At 48.2% G+C, this 19043-nt stretch overlaps 1 protein-coding gene across 3 annotated transcripts in view; it reads left to right on the top strand.

Moving 5' to 3' along the window:
- Positions 1-19043, top strand: part of FBXW4 (F-box and WD repeat domain containing 4) — an 86816-nt gene that overhangs the window by 15460 nt on the left and 52313 nt on the right. For 2 of the 3 annotated variants that reach the window (XM_032795711.2, XM_032795712.2), the window contains exons 2-5: positions 3995-4090; positions 5695-5880; positions 7259-7391; positions 9441-9535. In XM_032795711.2, coding sequence (XP_032651602.1) covers positions 3995-4090; positions 5695-5880; positions 7259-7391; positions 9441-9535 — 510 coding nt within the window. The remainder of the gene's footprint in view (positions 1-3994; positions 4091-5694; positions 5881-7258; positions 7392-9440; positions 9536-19043) is intronic. The other variant, XM_032795713.2, reaches the window with a different exon arrangement.

Genomic DNA, 19043 nt, shown 5'->3' with positions numbered 1-19043 from the left:
TCCTTCTTATAACACAAGAACTAGGGTCCACCAAATGAAATAGGCAGCAGTTTTAAAACAAAGAAAAGGAAGTATTTTTTCACACAACTCACAGTCAACCTGTGGAACTCCTTGCCAGAGGATGTTGTGAAGGCCAAAACTATGACAGGGTTCAAAAAAGAACTAGATAAGTTCATGGAGGATGGGTCCATTAATGGCTATTAGCCAGGATGGGCAGGATGGCCATGCTCTGAAGTTTCTCTAGTTTCTGTTCACCGGAAGCTGGGAATGGCGCACTTGATGATTTCCTGCTCTGTTCATTCCCTCTGGGGCACCTGGCATTGGCCACTGTCAGAAGACAGGATACTGGGCTAGGTGGATCATTGGTCTGACCCAGTCTGGCCAGGTTCTTATGTTAAGTACATTTTGAGACATATTTGGAGACTTTGTAGCAAGGTTGCTATGGAGCAGGCTGGAGGTGCACCTGCAGAGCTGTTTGGGGAAGCCACAGAATGCAATAGCAGGAGATATTATGAATCAGGATAGAGGTGCACTGGCAGAGCTTGGGAATGGGGAGGGTGTTGTGACTTTGGGATTGGAACGACAGGTGGTGCAGCCGGTCGCAATTGGTGTGCATCTGTGCCCATTCTCTAGTGTTTGCTGGTGTTGTCTTAGCTCCCCTGCTCACCTTCACGGGAACTAAAAACAAAACAAACAACCCTCTGAATTCACCTAAATACATAACCACCATATACACAGTGCTGTAACCTCTCATGTCTGGAGAGTCCTTGCACACGATCCAGGACTGGAATGCACAGAGCAAGGGAGAGAGCATTCCTGCACCTCTGTTTCTCATGGCCTTGCACATACCTGCTTAAACAACTCCTTTTTTCTGAGAGACTAAAGTTTGAAGAAGCTATGCAAAGTTTAAGTGCTGCCTGTGCTGATTTTCCCTGGAGAGGGTGAAGGGCAGGGCTAATTGGATCCCGCCTCTGCTTTCTCTCTAGGAGGCTGCAACATTTCTTCTTCTTCTCCTTATCGGTCCAGCAGACACTAAATTTAGATCCAGGGCACTCTGTTGATGATGGTAGTTAAAAATAAATCCTCCTTGGTCTGGGCAAACCTCCTTTTCTCCCTTCAGATGGCTTGCAGGTCTCACTCCACGGGCTGCTTGGGGAAGTGAAACTTCTTGCCAGCTTAGCTCTTCTTTGTGGGGCGACTGTAAAAGTTGAGAACTAGGCACGTGCTCCTCTCTGTGTGTGGATTAGCCTAGGTAAATCGTGCCTGGAACTGAGAATAAAGCCCTAATGGTGACAGAGTCATAGAAAGTAGAGATAGCAAAGACCGGTCAGGAGACAGTGCAAGATAGTTCTCAAGAGAGTGTTTTCTAATGCTTTATGAATACGGAATTGGACCCTTTCTCTCTTCTGTGCGTGCACTTCTTGGAGTAGAGAGAAGCGGGATATTAGAAATGGTTTCTGTGGCTGTTTGACATTTTGCGGATCTATTGGAGGGAGAGCAGTTGGGATGAGTGAGATTGGGACCGCCCAAATTAATCATTGTGATTAAACTAAATATTAACAAACTTTGCCCTTCTTCAGACTATGTCTACACGTAAAATGCAACAGTGGCACAGTTGCAGGGGTGCTGCCTTTGTGTCGACACTCACTACAACGATAGGAGTGAGTCTCCCATTGCTTTAGTTAATCCACCTCCCTGAAAGGTGGTGGCTAGGTTGATGGAAGAATTCTACCATCAACTTTGCGCTGTCTGCACCGGGGGTTAGGTGGGCATAGCATGGGCTCTCAGGCAGGTGGATTTTTCGCATCTGTGAGAGATGTAGCTATGCTGATATAAGTTTCCAGTATAGACCAGCCCTCAGTGCCAAGGGGGCCATTAGGAAGGACATGTAAGTAAGGGAAAGGAGAGCAGAGGTGTAGACAGGGTGTAGTTGTGCAGGACATGGATGGTGTGGACAAGAAATCCACCCTTGCTGTGAAAGTTAAGGGGAAGTCAGTGAAAAGAGTCAAAAAGGGGAGTGACTGCGTTTGAGCAGAGGACATGGAAGATGACTCTTTTAGCCGCAGCAGTTTTGGCTAGAGTGGAAGCAGCTGAGATGCTGGGAGGCTGGAGAAGAGTTGACCAAGTCATGGTCAAGGAGGAGATGTTGGCTGTGTAAGAGTGGAAGGAGTGGCCAGGCTAGAGAGAGTGAGCAGCTGTGACCATGGGGCCAAAGGAGGTCATCCAGGAACAGCGTTAGAAGGAAGCGGGGAATTTGCTAATTATGGAACAGCAACTCACTGGGTTTATCAGAATATTGTTGGGCATAAGCTATGTATAAGGTTGCCAGTCATGGTTTGGGGCTCTGTTGAAATGTTTACATTACTGTGTTTAATGTCTGATCCTATCGGGAGTGTTAGCTGTGTCGCTCTCACCAAATTCCATTTTGCGTAATTCTGTTCCGCCTCCTGGAAAATGCTCTCTGTCGTTTCTGTGGAATGCTGGATACTTCTGGTTATAAACTGTTGCGTAGCCTTGCTGGGCACTGTTGAATAGCTACTTTATTCCACCCCATATGCAGCTGCAGTTCAGCAGTGGATACAGGTGTTTATGTATTCTGGTGGGTGTTATGGATCAGGTTGTGGAATAGTTTTTCTTTTATGTACTGTTCTTCACCTGCTTGTAACCAGATCCCTGTGCATGCTGAAGCCATGGAATCTTCTGCAGAATTTAGGTTGTTTGCCTCAGAGTATGTAGGGTCATGATCATACTTTTTAGACTGCAATCAAAGTTACGTACACGAGAAAAGATTTTTTGATAGTAGTTGCCTCTTTAATCTAGTAGAAAAAGGCATAACGATCTAATTGTAAACTGAAGCTAGACAAATGGAGGCTAGAAATAAGGTGCGATTTTTAATAATTAACATTAGAAGAACTTTTTCCTAGGAATGCAGAGTATTCTCCATCACTTGCGATCTTTCAGTCAGACCCCTCTAAGAAATGCTGTAGCTCACACACATGTTGTGGGCTTTCTTCAGAGATTGCTGGGTTGGGTTCTCTGGCCCATGCTTTGCAGGAAGTCAGACTAGAGGATCATAATGGTCCCTTCTGGCTTTCTAATCCATGAACTTTTCAAAACACTCGCTCTTTTGGCTGAACTCTTCCATGCTTGAGATCTACCTGAAGAGCAAAATCTTCAGCAAGTGGGAGTGGAATCCCTTTGAGCCCCCTTCAGCTGAGGAGTGAGTGGGGGAGAAATAATCTCTTCCCACTGTTCAAATAAAATTCTTGACATTTTTTTTCAGATAAGGCTACGGACTGAAATGGCTTTTAATGGGGAACTTGGTATGAATTTAGCCTTCAGTGAGGAGTGGGACCTTTGCTTAAGTTGGGGTTAAAAACTGGTTTGATTTACTGAGGACAGGAGCTTTTGTAACTTCCAAATGGTAGAAAATTCCCAGCCTGCAGGTGTGCATTGGACGGTTGCTGCAGTGAAGATGCATGCATAGCTAGTGAAGGGCTAGTTTATGCCTTCCACGGGATGAATGCCCCAGATGTGCGGGGAGGATGGTGGAAGCTCTTCCCTGTCTCACTCCATGTTCCCTGCCCCAGAGGCAGTCCTTGTGCCCCAGGGGTATTTCTGGGTAGTGGAGGTATGAGCAGGGCTATGATGCATCTGCCTCCCTGCCCCCTGCATCGTGACAGTTGTGCTGGCGGGGACACTGGGTACACCTGAAAAGTAAAGGCAGGTCTGCTCGCACTGCACTCTCCCCTGCATTGCCTAGCATGACTCCAGACAGAACAACTGTCTGTGCTCCTCTCTTCCTTGCCCAGCATGAGTGCTCCTCCCTTCCTTGCCCAGCATGAGTCAGGCCCTGAGTTTCCAGTTGGGCCGGTGTGTACTAGTTGGTCACTTATGGAACTGGAGCTAGAACATGACCCTGGCTGGATCGTGTGAGGTCCACATACTGCATCAGTGCTCGGGGCTCACTGTGTCTGTCTTCCTTTATCTGCAGAGCTGCTGGCATTCCAGTGAAGGAAAGGGTGAAGGTCTCTCAGAACTGGAGGCACGGGCGCTGCCGGAGGGAAACTCTCCTGAAATGGAAACGCAAGCAAGTGGCTTCTTTTTCTTTTAATCTGCTCTGTGGCAGCCAATAGGGGACGTTGGGTTTGCCTCTGGACTTCGATTTCAGACTGTTCGAGGCCCCCCCCCCCCCCCCAATGATCTTTAGGGTCTTACAAGTGACACAGACGAGGCTGCTTTGTCGTTTGACTTACCTGATGACACTGCAGTGGGATAACTGGAGGTGCTGCCTAGCCCACTAGACACCAAACCCGAGAACCCAGTCTCAGCTGTCAATGAGGAGCCTATGGTGCTTCTCCCAACAATAGCGGTTGGGTCATATTCCAGCCCTGGTAAATGCATTCTGCTTTCCCATGCAGTTCTAGTTGGATACAGTGTTCTTCACTTCGGATCCTAAACTGTTGAGTGATTTGTCTTCAGAGCCTGTCTACATCTTGTCTCATACCACTGTGCTGCTCCTAATCTGTGCTCTGACAATAGGACGTGCTTCGCTGCTCCCTTGCTGCACCTTAAGCCTGGAATAATCCCTTGAGCTAATACAGTCCAGGACCGTCTCTCCTTCACATCCCTCCTCAAGATTCACTTCTTTTGTTCATTGCCTTCCACTGTTGTCCCTGCCTGGCCTTTGGTCTGGACGCAGTCCACAAATCTTAAAATATTAACTTAGTTCCTGCCCAGGATAATGAGATGTGCATAGCAGTGAGTAGAGGTGATTGTGATTATTAACTTGTGGGCACTGCGTCCAAAGCTGTGCTATGTGCTTTGCAAAACATCTAGGAAGACAAGGTCCCTTGCTTGAGAACCAGGCCTCCTGTAAGTGCAGCTTTCACATCAGCCGGGCTGAGTACAAATGAGAAGGGCCATACCAAATTCACAGACCAGTTTGGTTAATTTCATGGCCAGTGGGTTTTAAAACTAGTCAATTTCACAATTTCACATGTTTACATCTGATATTTCAGGGTGTTGTAACCATGGGTGTCTTGACCCAAAATGGGATCATGCGGGGCAGGGGGGGGTCACAGAGTTGTTCTGCGTGGGGTGGGGTGTGTGTGTCACAGGATTTCACCCTCATTTCTGAGCTACCTTCAGAGCTGGACTCTGACAGTTCATTAGCTAATTTAATAAAGCCACCATCCAAACTTTGTCTTCCCTATTGTTCTCATATCCTGAATTAAAACTCGTTGCTTTTTCTTATAAAGAAGTTGTAGAAAAATGGAGAGAGTTAATTAAATTGCACTGGAGAGAGAACCACTGAGACAGGCTAGAGGAGGCTATGGGGAAGCTGGATGTTCACTTGAACTAGACAGCTGCATGGGTGTGGAGGAAGGAAGAGGAACTCAAAGGCCATCTCGGAACAAAACCTACCCCTGCAAAGATGCCATAGGAGTCCTAAATATTTCATATCTAAGCCTCTAGATTCCTTAGCCAGCCCCTCTTCCAAAGACCCCATTCTTGGCCTCTTCCTCAAGTCTGGAACCTTGGTCAGAAAGAAGCCACTGACGTGCTCTGGCAGGTATTGAGAAATGTACTTGTTTCCTGGCTGTGACGCTATACTCAGGCCTGTGCTCTGGGAACGTGTCCTGGCGTGGCCAGCAGCTGTCTGATCCATTTCCCTTGTCATTGTCTCTGCAGCTTGATGCCCTGGATGCATTTGGATGGCGACTATCTCTACCTGTCCCAGGCAGAAGACATCCGGGCCTACCGGTTTCGTCCAGACAGTGCTGGCCTACAGCATCGTCCTCAAGCTGTCTTCTCCGGCCACCAGGAAGACGTGTGTCGGTTTGTTCTCGCCGGTTCCCACATCGTCAGTGGAGGAGGGTAAGCTCACTGCCGTGCAGGGGAGAAGCTTTGGTCCGGGGCCAGAGCTCTTCAGCTGCACCAGTAGAGGAATTAATTTTCTAAGCACTCTGGATAAGTCTGTTTCAGAGCAGAAGAGTGTATTTGCCATCCAGTACTCCATGTTCCACCATATTTAACTTCCTTGCACTGCTCTTTTCCTGACAGTTTGATTTGCTTCTTCCCGAAAGAGACCTCTCCAGTCTCATGCTAATGACCCGTTCCAGCCTTGATCTCTTTGCAGATGCTGCCGATAAGGGGGCTAAGCAGTGCCGATTTTGCCAGGGATTTTAATATATATTTTTTTCCTTTGCAATAATGGTGACTGCAAGGACAATGCATCTCGACAGCTGAGGGGCATGATACTCAGAAGTGGGCATTCACTAGCTGCAGTTGTGCACACAAACAACTTGCATCTACCTGGGCTTTAGCAAATGAAAAGACCTAATTTATAAGATGCTCATCTTTTGGCACCTGAGCGTGGTAGTACTAACTATAACAAGAGTGATCAGTTAAGGTGGGCTATTATCAGCAGGAGAAGAAATAACTTTTGTAGTGATAATCAGGAAGTCCCATTTCCAAAAGTTATTTTTTCTCCTGCTGATAATAGCCCACCTTAACTGATCACTCTCATTATAGTTAGTATGGCAACACCCATTTTGTCATGTCCTCTGTGTATATGTATCTTCCTACTGTATTTTCCACTACATGCATCCCATGAAGTGGGCTGTAGCCCACGAAAGCTTATGCTCAAATAAATTTGTTAGTCTCTAAAGTGCCACAAGTACTCCTCGTTCTTTTTGCTGATACAGATTAACACAGCTACCACTCTGAGACATGTTCCAATTTCTGTAATTTTATTGGCAGAACAAGGTAGCAAATTCTTTGCTGAGTTAATACAACTCATTCAGTCTCTGGGTCAAATCTTGCTCCTGTGCTTCTAGCTGCCCTGGCATGACGGGGAGGGATGTGGCAGAAGAGGGATGTGGCTCCCTGCCAACCTCCTCCCCACTCCCCCACTGCATTGCATCTGGACAGGATTCCGGCTTCCTCGGGAACACCAGAGGACGGAATGACTACTGTGCTGGTTTGTGCAGCATGGCCCTCACTGAGAAGGTCCCAGACTGGTGAGAACATGCTGCCATCTGCAGCTGCCCTGGCCTGGGATGACCAGAAATAGGATCTAATGGGAACATTGTGGGTGGTGGTGGGGAATGAATCATCCATTCCCCAGGGATTGCAGGTGTTCTAGTCCTCATGCAGTTCTACCAAGCATTAACTGGAGACGCGCTCATCAAATGCTGATGCTTTAGCTGCCCTGCAAAGATGATGACTTCCTGCTCGGGGTTTTTTTTCACAGCGATGGAAATATCGTCCTCTCTAAAGTCCACGGCTCCTTCAGCATAAAGTTCTCTGCGCACCAGCAGGAGGTGAACTGTGTGGATTGTCAAGGGGGCATCATCGTGAGCGGCTCCCGGGACAGAACAGCAAAGGTGAGCAAGCGTCGTGTCCGGCACTGCACGTGATATAGCAGAGGGGTGAGCTGTGAACTCTGTGTGTATTTAAAGGCGGGTTGAATGGGACCTTGAGCCCTGCACTTGCCTCTCTGTGTTGGGAGCACAATAATCCTTGCTTAGGTTTCTGGAGAGTCGCTTGCGCTGTCAGCCCGCCAGGACAGGGGTCCAGCAGGAGCTGGGGAAACTAGCCACGGGCTTGAAAGATGAGATGGGGCAGAAACAGAGGGTCAGACCAGATGGGCTTACAGGGAAGTTTAGGCTTGGCCTTTTAATGCTGTTGTAACATGTATTTCCCTTTCTGTTAGTCTCTCTCAAATTTCATCCCAAGCGACCGGGACGATCTCTCTTCTGTGGGCCCTTATTTACGGCGTTATTCTAAGCTGTTAAAAGCTGTTTCCTAGGATATGTTTTTTGTAAAAAGACATGAAGTGTGCAGGGACAGACAGGAAAGTGCCTGTAGAAGTGACCCATTTTTTGTCTTTCAGTGACTTTCATATCAAATTGGAGCCATTTAGCTAGTACGTGCTAGGCCATCCTGTCCTGCTTGGTGTGTCTTGGCTGGCCACTCGGGATGTTTCTAACCCAGTGTCACCCTGTCTTCTAAAGCTATGTTTTTGTGAAACACAATTTCTGGGCAGAGTTTGCCTTGGCTTGAATGAGTTTGAAGCTGGCCTGTGCTCGAGTAGGATCACGGAGCCTGTGTTTCGGGCAGCACGGTCTCACAGCTCCCCTGGGCAGGAGCAGGGCAGACCTCTTAAGACCTTGAGAAGAAACTCCCGAAGGTCAGAGGGAATTTAACTTTTTGTATTTTGCTCGGTTCTGCAGCCGGACTGAGTTTGCCCGCCTGACCCTCCCATCTGGCCCTAATGGACGGAGTCACTTTGATTTTTAGAGTGATTTTTCTCGTGTGCCTTGTAATTTCTGGTGGCTGGAAGGGAATCTGTAGCAGTACTTTAAGGGAGCTCTAAGTGCAGTGGATGCTATTGAGGGCTCTCCGAGTGTTGATTAGAGCTAAGCTCCGAGTAGCTGCTAATGTACATTCCTCACTGATAGGCACCAGATAGCATGCTCTGAGCAATATTTTTAACCTGTAGGAGATAGGGACGCCTTAAAAGAGTTAAGCTTTTCTGCTGCTTTTGCTGACACTAGGTGCTAAATTCCCTGCTGCCCGGAATAGCCTGCAATCCTGGGCATTATCAACAAACAAACAAACAGGGCACCCCCGGCTTTGAAGTCTTTAAGTAAACCGCTGAGCATGGGGAGAAGAAGGGAGCTATGGGTGAGAGTCTGGAGATCCAGCCAAGCTGAGGAGGGGGAGGGGGTTTGGGGATCGGGGGGGCTCTGGCAGGACCCCACACTTTGCTCCGACCGTTCATCTCTAGGGAAGGCAGGGGGTGCGGTGATCTACAAGCCCATGTTGATGGCAAGGGTGAGTCAGTGTAAGGGGAGCGTGTGTTGGCAGTGCTGGGGGAGGGGATGGGATTCTTCTAGGCTGCTGGGAGGTCAAGGGCCTTGCCCTCGCTGCATGTCCATTGTTTGAAGATACCTAGGGGGTGGGCTTAAAAAGCCAGGCCTAGGGAGATAGGTCTGTACAGGAGCACAAATGAGACAAGTCTGCAATTAATTCCCAAGCTGGTACAAATGGAAATACTCAGTTATGTTCCCCCCCAGGAGAACAGCGGGGTCTTTGAACATACCCTGATCTGGTTGCTCTGGAAGCTTTGCACTGCACGCTCTGTAGTACTAGGTCCCTGCCCTGAGGAGCCTGCAGCCTAATTTTGGCTGTTCTATGGAGTGGAGCTGATGATCAGTTGGGCTGGGCTGTGAGAGGATCCGAGTCTGGCAGTAAAGTCGCTTGGGGACACAGTTGAGGCCTGTGCTTTTCCGGCTGGTGCAATTGTGTGACTGAGAGTTCATTCAGAAGATCAGGGAGGGGGTGGTTCTCTTCAAACACAGGCGTGGACGCCTGTACCCTTCCCTGCCTGCTTCTGGGTGACCTGATGTAGCACCTCTCTGTCTCTCCAGGTTTGGTCCCTGTCCTTTGGCAGAGCTGGGCATTGTTTACACACGGTGCAGACTGAGGACCGGGTCTGGTCCATCGCCATTAGTCCATTATTAAGGTAATCAAGACCTTTTAATGGTCATTTTAACAGGTACTGCTTAACTTCCTCCCCCTCCCCCCACAATTCCCCATCCCCTGGTACTCTGGATTTGCAAATATATCCAAGATAGTGGTGCAGTTGTCTAGGAACTTGATAGGGGTGGGGGCAGATGAGGAGGGTATAGGCTGAGTTTGAATCTATGGGGGCAGAAGCCTTAGGAAAGTATGCTCAGGTCACCTCCCACCAGAGCCATGTGGACCCAGCCTTGAAAGTGACTTTGTAGAAATGGCCCCTTTGTGTTCCATCCCTGTCTGCTCCTTATTCGCTTGCCGAGTGAGAGTTGCTCAGCTGTACACGCAGAGCTTGCGTTTTACTCCTCTCAGCCCAGATAGCAGTGTGGAGAAACAAGGCAGATCCTATTCTGTGTCCTGCGCTCTGACTCCAGCCTCTTGTCTGCTGACGAGCGAAGCAGAAGGGGGTCCTCCTGGCTCCTGAGGTCAGGCTGGGCTTGTGGAGCCAGTGGTTTGAGTGAGCTCAGTTGGCTTGGGAATGGAGCAAATTGGATAGGGAAGGTCGTTAATGGAAAGTAAATGGCCTGCGAAGATGCTGTTTTCCAGCTATTCTTCTGAACTTAACCCCGCTCCTGAGCATGCAGTTTAAGCCTTAGGATTGTCACTGTTCAGTAGAGGATGTCAAAATGTTGCATACAGCAGCGACTGTAGAAGCTGCAGCCTCTTCCAATCTACTGATCAAAGAGTCTCTGCCTCCCATTTCAGAGAAGGTGAACTGATGATAAACTCCGAGAAACTGAACCTGTGTCCAGTAAATCTTCAAACTGGACTGGCAGCGAACAGCCACGTGTATGTGCTGTTGAGTTAGCCTTGATGTCGTCCCTCCTGCAGGAGACATGTCTCCTTTTCTGTCCCTGGGAGCGACCGGATAGAGCTACTACTAATGCCTGGATGGTGTCTATAGACCTAAATGATCCCAAGTTACTCTGCAGACTATGGACCGTATTGTGCACTGAGCTCTATCCCATGTGTTCCTGGTGTCCCCATCGCAACGGACACTGCAGCCTGCGATGCTCCGTTGGGCTCTGCCATCCCTGAGTTTCAATGGGATGAATTTTAGGCCAGCCCAGTGCCAGGAATTTCCCATGAGAACTTGTCCTCATTAGGTTTCCAAGCCAGTTTTGCTGCTCCCCATCCATTTTACATGGGGTGTGTCTTGGGGGGTGATAGAGCTGAACCTCCTGCCCGAGTGAGCTTCACCTGTGCCTAGTTCCATGACGCTTTGAGTGCGTGTGTGTGCAGGCCTCTCTCTGATCCATCCACAGTCGTATCAGTGGTGACCAAGGCGCCCATGTTAGCCTCCAATCTCTTGGCAGGGGCCTGGGTGGTTTTCTCTTCTGATGGCATCTGTTGGTCCTTCTGCAGTGGCTGGGAAGAGCTATGCAGCAGGCTGCTTTATTCTCCTAAGTGATGACCTGTGGAGCTGGCCTCTTGTCAGGACACCGTCTCCTCTCGCCAGCACGCACACTCATGCACACTCTCTGTCACAATATTTACCTAGCGTCTTTCTCCCCCCGCTGGGTGATAAATGGGCGGCTGCAGAGCAGCTACCCCGCAAACGAGTGGGCTTGGATCACTCGCTCGTTTCGTGAGACCGCGAATCCCGCCAGCCTCCCCTCTCGATGCCCCTCCTTTTTTTTTTTTTTTAAGAATTAGAGCCGATTAGCCACGTCATTAATTCTTCAATTTGACGGCTGATATAGCAGGGCCCGAAACACACTGCTGACCCCGCATAATGGAAACCCCGCTCCTTAACACATTGACGATGGGAGAAGTTAATTAAAATTCCACAGAGTGAAGGTGTCGGCTAACCTATAAACCTGTCGCTTTTAAGAACAAATCGCTGCCATCCTAGAAGAGAGAGGGGATCAGAGCAGGGGCAGGCAGGAGGGTAGGGGAGTGGAGGAGCAGGAGCAGGGGCCAAGGGGCAGAGGAGATGGATTTTCACTAATAAACTTATTGTTCGCTGTTTAACGAGCATGGATCCAAAATTGTCTCTGATCTCTAGCCAGGCCAGCTATTGTGGGGCTTGTCCCTGCCTGAGCCGGTGGGATCCTGTACCTCCCCGCTTTACACGCCCAGCACACCTGGTCTAAAGAGTCTGCATTGTTGAGCTGAAGAGGGCAGAGAGGACTCAAGATAGAACTTGGGTAGTAAAGTTCGTCAGCCAGGGGAGATGTTTTAAACATAATATCATTGGCACCTTCCATTTCATCCCACGTACTGCACGTTCTTTGCCCGATTCTCCCCTCTCCCACACTGAGTGAAATCAGGAGCTCCTCCATAGAAGTCAGCAGCTACCCAGTGTGCAACCGATGCAAGATCAGAATCTGGCCCTCTGTGTCTAGCAGCCGGCACTGAAGTGCAGCCAGGCTTTTCTATGGTGGAACACAGAAGCTTTTCAACCACGCCAAGCAAGAGTGCACACCAGCTAGGACAGGAAGAACACCACCAAATCAACTTGAAACTGCCAGGGAATTCAGACAGAATCCAGTTTCTTAAACTGGAAGTTGGCCAGGACACAGGAGTTAAAACCCCAACCATTTGGAAAGTACCATGGATTCTTTAATCACCACCATCAGTCAGCACTTCAGTTTCCCTTCTTGCTTTTCTGTAGCCTGGTTCTTTTGGTCTCCTGCCTCTGAAGCATCAGAGATGGTCACAGCTGGAGATGGGCTGCTGGACAGGGTGACCCTGAGCATTCTCTTGTCCATGTGCTTCCTGGCTGGTTGTTGCTCACATGGTGAGGGTCTAGCTGATCACCCTATGTGGGATCAGGAAGGTATCTCCTGGCCCTCCTCCCTCCGCCCCCCTTGGTCGGCTTGTCAGTGACCTTGGGGGTTTTTCACCTTCCTCTGCAGCATGGGGTGCAGGTCAATTGCCGGGATTATCTGAACATATCTCACTTAGTCATTTCCCTGCCATTGCAATCCGTAAATGCACCCACTCTTTTTCTGTAGTTAAAAAATACAAATCTGAACTTTGAGTCCTGACTGCTCAGCAATGCAGCCCACTCAAAATAAGGAAAGCTAGAGTGACCAGAGGGGTGCCGCAGTGTATCGAAGTGTTTCTTTACGTCTTAAGTTCTCCGCAGCAATGAGTTTTCTTTACTCCCTAGGAGAACTGCACGTGATCTGATAATGGGCATTCGGGGGTTCTAGGTCTTCTACTGAGAAGCTAGTTTGGAACTTCCTAGAATCATAACTTCTTTGGGAGTCAAAACAGAGCTCCCTCCCTGTACGGTAGCTTCAGTGTGTGCAGTCGGTAGTGGTGCTGTATTGGGGAGGTGTGGTTAGCTGTATGAGTGGCCTCTGATGAGCCCTGTATGTAAAGTGGTGTCCTTAAGTGGAACTGGATCAGGCAGGAAGTTAGTCCCACCTGTGGGGAGCAAGGGAATGTTACAAGTGTCTAAATCCTGCTGGTGCTGCTCATGTGAATTGTCCCGGGGAGCTGGATTAGGCCCTCGATTTGGAATGCGCTAGCACCTGGAGCTGGGAAATGGCCTGAAAAGCACCATTCTTAGAGTAAATAGGAAGTGGCAAAGAGAAGCAGATTCTCTAGGTGATGGCGTGAATGGCCTCTCTGTCTCACTGCTGCACTTTGCTCCTCATAGTCTTCCCTGTGTCATTGAGTGTGAGGTGAAAAGGCTGAACTGCCTTCTAGGACAGCAGTTCAAATCCATCCTCAGCAGGTGGCAATTGGAAGTTCTAGCCTTCTGGTGGCAAGCAGGTGGCCTGCCTGAAGCGCGTGTGGGGTGGGCTTCTAAGAACTTACAGGCGAATGGAGGTCCACACCCCAAACCCACTATCATAGTTCGCAGCTCCTGGCCCTCTTGCTGGCAACTTCAGCAGAGAAGTTTAAATGGACTATGGAGGTTTCCTTGCCTTCCTGGGCCTGAAGAGGGTCCTCCCAGAATTGGGGTGAGGCGAGCACATTGTGGGGTACATTATGCTAGTGCTGCCTGACCTAGATCTGTTCGGTGGGTGAAGAGGACTTTGGTCTTCAGGGATATCAATTAAACACTTAAAAAAAAAAAAAAAAAGATGTATTTATTTAGGAAGTCTGAACAAGTTCCCAAACCCTTGCCATATAAATACCAGAAACAAAACAATCATTCCAGCAATTAGTTTTTGTTTAAAGAGACGCTATAGTGTAGTCATCCTGTCTTTAGCAGGTTGTCCCCGTATTATAGAGTGAGCCGGTACAACACCGATAGTATGTCATTTCCAGTGCTTTTTACTAAATCGTGCCCCTATTAACTGCATTCAGTTTACAGTGACTCCTCCGCACAAAAGTTTTGCACCTGTTCCGTTGGGGGTGGGGGTGTCCAACTTGGATCTCACTATTTGGGTAACCCTCTTCTTTTTGATGCACATGGAACCACCTGTTCAGCTGTGTGATTTCCTCGTTGTCATGCAATACACACATTCTAGTGGTAAGACCAGCTTCACAATTGTGGAGCTCCCTAACAAAGTTATGTGGAGTAAAGGAATTGCATCCCATCACCTTCGGTCTCCTCTCCCTCACCTTCTCTGCACACTCTCTCGCATTCAGTACAGCCAGCATCTCTGCTGATCAATGCCCTGAGAGCAGTAGATCGCACAGTAATATGACACCTTTGGGATTTTGGGGAAGAATTTTGGTGTGTCCCATAAGGTGGGAGCCCACTGGACTGCAGCTTTGAGGGCTCCCAAAAGCTGGCTTTCCACTATGATAGCTAACACTGCAGTTAAGGTTGCAAAGGTGCTTCCACTCTAAACTCCTCTCCCTAGCCACTCGTAACTTACTGCAAATTCATTTGCCTTTTGAACTCTGTAATGTGCGTGTTACGTTTTTCATTTAACGCTGCTTACTGTGGTGACTTATTTGTGTTTAGAGACCAGTCCAAGTCTGCATGAAATGGACCGATTCAAATTTGCAAAGTGAATCCAAGCCTCTAGGATTTCCACTGGAATAGCTGCACCTTCATGCTTCATGTCTCCCAGAGGTGAGGGAGGCCAGAAAAAAGAAGTGATCACTGTGCAGCATTTGATTTGGGGCTAAGTTTATGACGAAAACCGGGTGTCAGTGCCTGGTGTTTATGGCTTCAGAAACATAGGGTTTGCAGTGTGTCATGCTGTCTAAATGCATCTTTCTTGAGGAGAGCCTGACTGCAGCTCAGTGCTTTTTTTATGATGGAGAGACTTGTAAACTGGAAAGAGAGGTAGTGGACTCTGAAAAGAATTCAACTTTTATTCTCAGTGATTTAGAAATCCTTTGGCACTTATTTTCTAAGAAGTACTAGGTTTCAAATCCCCTTTTATCCAAACCAACTCCTTCCTTTCCTTCAGTGTTTTCCTTCTAGATTTTAAACAGTTCGGGCCAGGGAGAACTGTCCTCTGTTGTCCTCCTCCAAGCATGCTGACACTTAACAAGCACACGAATGATTACATTACAGGTGAATTTTCAAAAATGCCTCCGATGCGTCAAGTGCGGTTCTGTGCTTGCAGGCTAAGGCAGGTGCAAAACTTTGGGTGGAGTTGATCACCCTTATTTAAAATTCTGACTGCCTGATAGCACCTGTCCTCATGCTGCACTGGGGTAAATGTGCATCTCAGAGAGAAGTCAGGAACATACCTAAGGCTTAAGCAGTGATTCTGGAATGTGAAACATTTTCTTTCAGATTTTTTTTATTTAAACTTCACATTACTTGGAATCATTGTGAATGATTTGTAATGGGTGCCTCGCAGAATTTCTGAGAGGTAAGAGAGTCTGATTCTGAACAACCCGCTCGAGGTAGGAATTTTGCCCATGTTTGGATATCACAATCAGGGCCATAATGTGTAGCTTATTAATCTTGTAAGGAAAAATCTGGCTGACAAGTTTTTTTTTTTATATTAAACGCCATCTCTTTCTCGCCACAAAATATATATGTATAGAATGACAGGAAAAGCTTCCCTGAATATAAAGGGAAACTGAAAAGCTTTGCATAAAATTAAAAACCGTTTATATGATTTGTATGGCATATGATCCTAATTAATCAGTGGGATCAGAGAGCGCTGGAACCATGGCAAAGCCTAGCAAGACATGAACGACTGACTAAATGTAAAGATAAAACAGCTGGATGTTTGGTCTTTGAATTTACCTGCCAAGACCTGTGTTCTGGATCCTGTGTTTCTCCTGCAAGGGTTGATGGTCCAAAACAGGACAGGAAACCAAAGGGAAAAGGGCAGAAGTTTGGGCCGAGCTGATGAAGTAGAGGAGTTGTGTAATGTACGTGTGCTGGAAATTTGTAGCTGATGTGCGTATGTGTTTCTAACTGAGGTGAGCTCTGACCTGAGGTAAGGGGAGATGCAGCAGTTGGCCCTTTGTGACTTGAGTGGTTTGACAGCTCTGCCATCTCTGTCCGGTACACTGTTAAGTTTATCTCAGGGTTGGATGGATGGATACGCACGTGCGCCCCAGAGCCAAACGTGCAGTGACGCTCTCTCTTCTGACTTCTCACAGGCCATTCAACTATAACCAAGTGCTTCTGAAGTTTACTCCTTGTACTGGCATATTTCTGTGCTGCTGTTCACTGTTTACGTTTGGGCACCTGGCTAATAGCTCCTTAATTTATTTGTCATTTAATTTTTGCTTGGATCTATTAATCCTACTTGACTCCACCTCAGCTGGAAGCTTGTCTGAAATGATCTATTCTTTTGGTATCCCAAAGCTTCTCAATTAACCTGGTGTAAATCAATGGAGCTATTCTGATGATTCCCAGCAGATGAGGAACTGCTCGTATGATGCATTCTCCTGTGACTAATGACTCTGGAAAAATGGCACCATCTTTCTCAACAGATTTCTGTCTCCGTGTATCAGAGTCAGATCTGCTGCCTTCGGTAATATTTTTTGGTCACTGTTTCCTGCTGCTCACCCAGCAGAGCCAAAATGGTGGCAGGAGAGGGAGCACCATCATTAGAATTGCAAGCAGAGTTAGCGGTGTAGGAAGCGGTGCTCTTGGCTGCACAGGTGTAACCTGCCAGAACGCAGTGTGGTTGCACTGATGGAAGTGTGAGGAGAAGTTAGCCTGCAGGAAGAACCCCGCTTGACTGTCAGATCCCTGGTTGGGTTTGCAGAGTTGGCAGTTCGTAAAACATCTCACGAATGGTGCTGATTTGCGCTGGAGTCCGTGAGGCAGTGAACATGGAGCGCCACGATGCTCTTTTGACAGAGTTGTGATGGAGAAGAACCTTGCCCATTGCTTTTCTTTACCTAAGAATAAAGTGCGGGAGGTCTTTCAGCTAGTTTTCTCTCTCAGCTTCTCCCTTCAGGGGCTAAAATGGTGCTCTCTGACCCTGCTCACCTTATGTTGGAAAGAATAGCTTGGGTTTTGGTTCCATTTTCTTAATTAGTGTGTGATATTGATTCCCTATTTTGCTTTCTCCACTTGAGTGAACACACATACATATGAGTTCCCTCTCTTTCCTCCAAACACACACACACCTACAGATGCCTGCTTATGCATTTAGCTACCTTCCTTACCTTTTTAATTCATAGCTCCCTCCAGCCATCCTTCCTGTAGCTGCCGAAGTTCCACCAGTTGCAGCCTTTGGGTGCTACGATAATATTTACTACTACAACTGTTGCAGAGATTAGTCCATCAGGTGTCTGTTTTGAGTGGGTTTCACTGTATCAAGCGGGTAGCTGAATTTATCCAATGCCTCCATTTTTAATTCAGTGTAGTTGCGTGTTATATTGAGGGTATTTTTGTTTCTTCCTTGGTGCTTAAGGGGGAAGTCTATTTCCGAGAGCTGGGGGGAAGCATCTTTGCTGTACGATGTACAAAGTAGTACAAAAAAGGAGAGAATGCGACTGTCTCGTTTTCTCGGGTCACACTGATTACAGTCCAGGGGTCTGGCAGTCCTGTGTCTTCCAGTTTCTATTTCCAATTTGTGATCTTTGTCTTCTTTTTTCAAACTTGCAGGGGGAGAGACGGTAATTTTCTTGGAGCTTGGCGGCTATTTACTTTTGCGTGGCCGTACAGCGTGCCTTTGTTTTTCTACCTTTGATCAGTGTCCTGCCGACAGATAATTTAGCAATTGCATCCCAGAGTGGAAGTGTGGAGTTAATGTTAAAATTAGTTGTTTTTTCCCCCCCAACTTCTCTGGCTGATGAAGCAGAGAAGGAGGTGAGGGGGGCCATAAATTCTAGTACTGGCGATTCTGCTTCTTGCACAGAAACGGAGCCTCTGATGTCTCTACAACACTTTCATTAACATTTAAATTAAGGGTTTGTTTTTCAGGCGGCTTCAGAGTCGCAGCCCTTTCATGGCCTGACACATGCAAGGCTGCTATCTCTCTTGCTTGCAAGCAGAGTGAGTGTACAACAGTAATCATTGCTGTATTTTCTGATCTTCCTCTGGGGAGGGCAGCGACCTGACAAGCTGCACCAGAGGTTCAAAGAGAATCCGAGACAGACCTGCAAAGGTAGATGAGCAGCAGGATGCGGGTTTTGCTCCTACAATTAAAGAGTGTGTTGTCTGTTCCCCTCCCCTCTGCTGCTGTGTGAGAGCCCCAGGTGCAAATGCCTGAAACCAGGTTCAACTCCCAGTGCTCTCTTCCCCAGCAAGTCCTGGGGAGCCGTATGGAGGATGTGAGTTCTCGCCTCCAGGTGGGAAGTCACGCTGCAAAGTCCTTAATTAGCATCTTGGTCTCCTTTGTAAAAAATAAAAATCCAGGGGAGCTGGAGGCTGGTCTGCGTTCTACTGGTGGTAGTAGCCATGTGGGGTGTTGTGGTGGGGGCAGGTTGTTAAGGGAAGAGTTATTGGGGGTCCTCTGGGACTCCACCTTTGTGTTCTGTGCTGTTCCGGAGTGCGTGCATGCATGTGTGTGTGTGTGCCGCAAGGCTGTACAACGCCGCTGTGGCACACGAGTTGATTGTCACTGAAGCAGGCGCAGGGCCCTGCAGGCGATTTGACTGCTGTAAAACCAATAAGCCCTGCCCAGTCAATGACTTTCCAGCGTACTAACAGGTCCTCTCTGGGCATCTAAAATGCTGATCTTTAGGAACGTCTAGGTGACCATCAGACCTTCCCCTCCCCTGGGTTGTCTCTGCCACACCAAGTGCCATCTGTAAGTGGGTAGTGTTGACGTGGCAGGGTGGCTAGGGAAACCCATGTTCTGTGAGTTCTCAGCCTGCAGTTCCAGGTGACTGGATCGGATGCCCTTGCGTACAGCGCAGTGGCTTACAGTAAAAGGAGGTGAGAGCTGCCAGCTTGCTTGGTGCATGTGCTTGGGAGATGGAGTTGGAGGACCACCACTAATACTCCCCTTGTCTGTGATACATCTGGGGCAAGGAGCATGCAGAGCTGGAGCTTATGGCCAGTGGGGTACAGCTCCGTGAAGACCTGGTTCAGGCGCTGAACTCATTTCTACTGCAGGGGCTCCTCCAACCTCTGTCACAGTGTGGGCCGTGTCTCATGGATGCCACCC

Source organism: Chelonoidis abingdonii, chromosome 16 (genome assembly GCF_003597395.2).
Source record: "Chelonoidis abingdonii isolate Lonesome George chromosome 16, CheloAbing_2.0, whole genome shotgun sequence".
Taxonomy (NCBI): domain Eukaryota; kingdom Metazoa; phylum Chordata; order Testudines; family Testudinidae; genus Chelonoidis; species Chelonoidis abingdonii.
The sequence above is the reverse complement of the archived record's forward strand: the minus strand, read 5'-3'. Positions and strand labels throughout refer to the sequence as shown.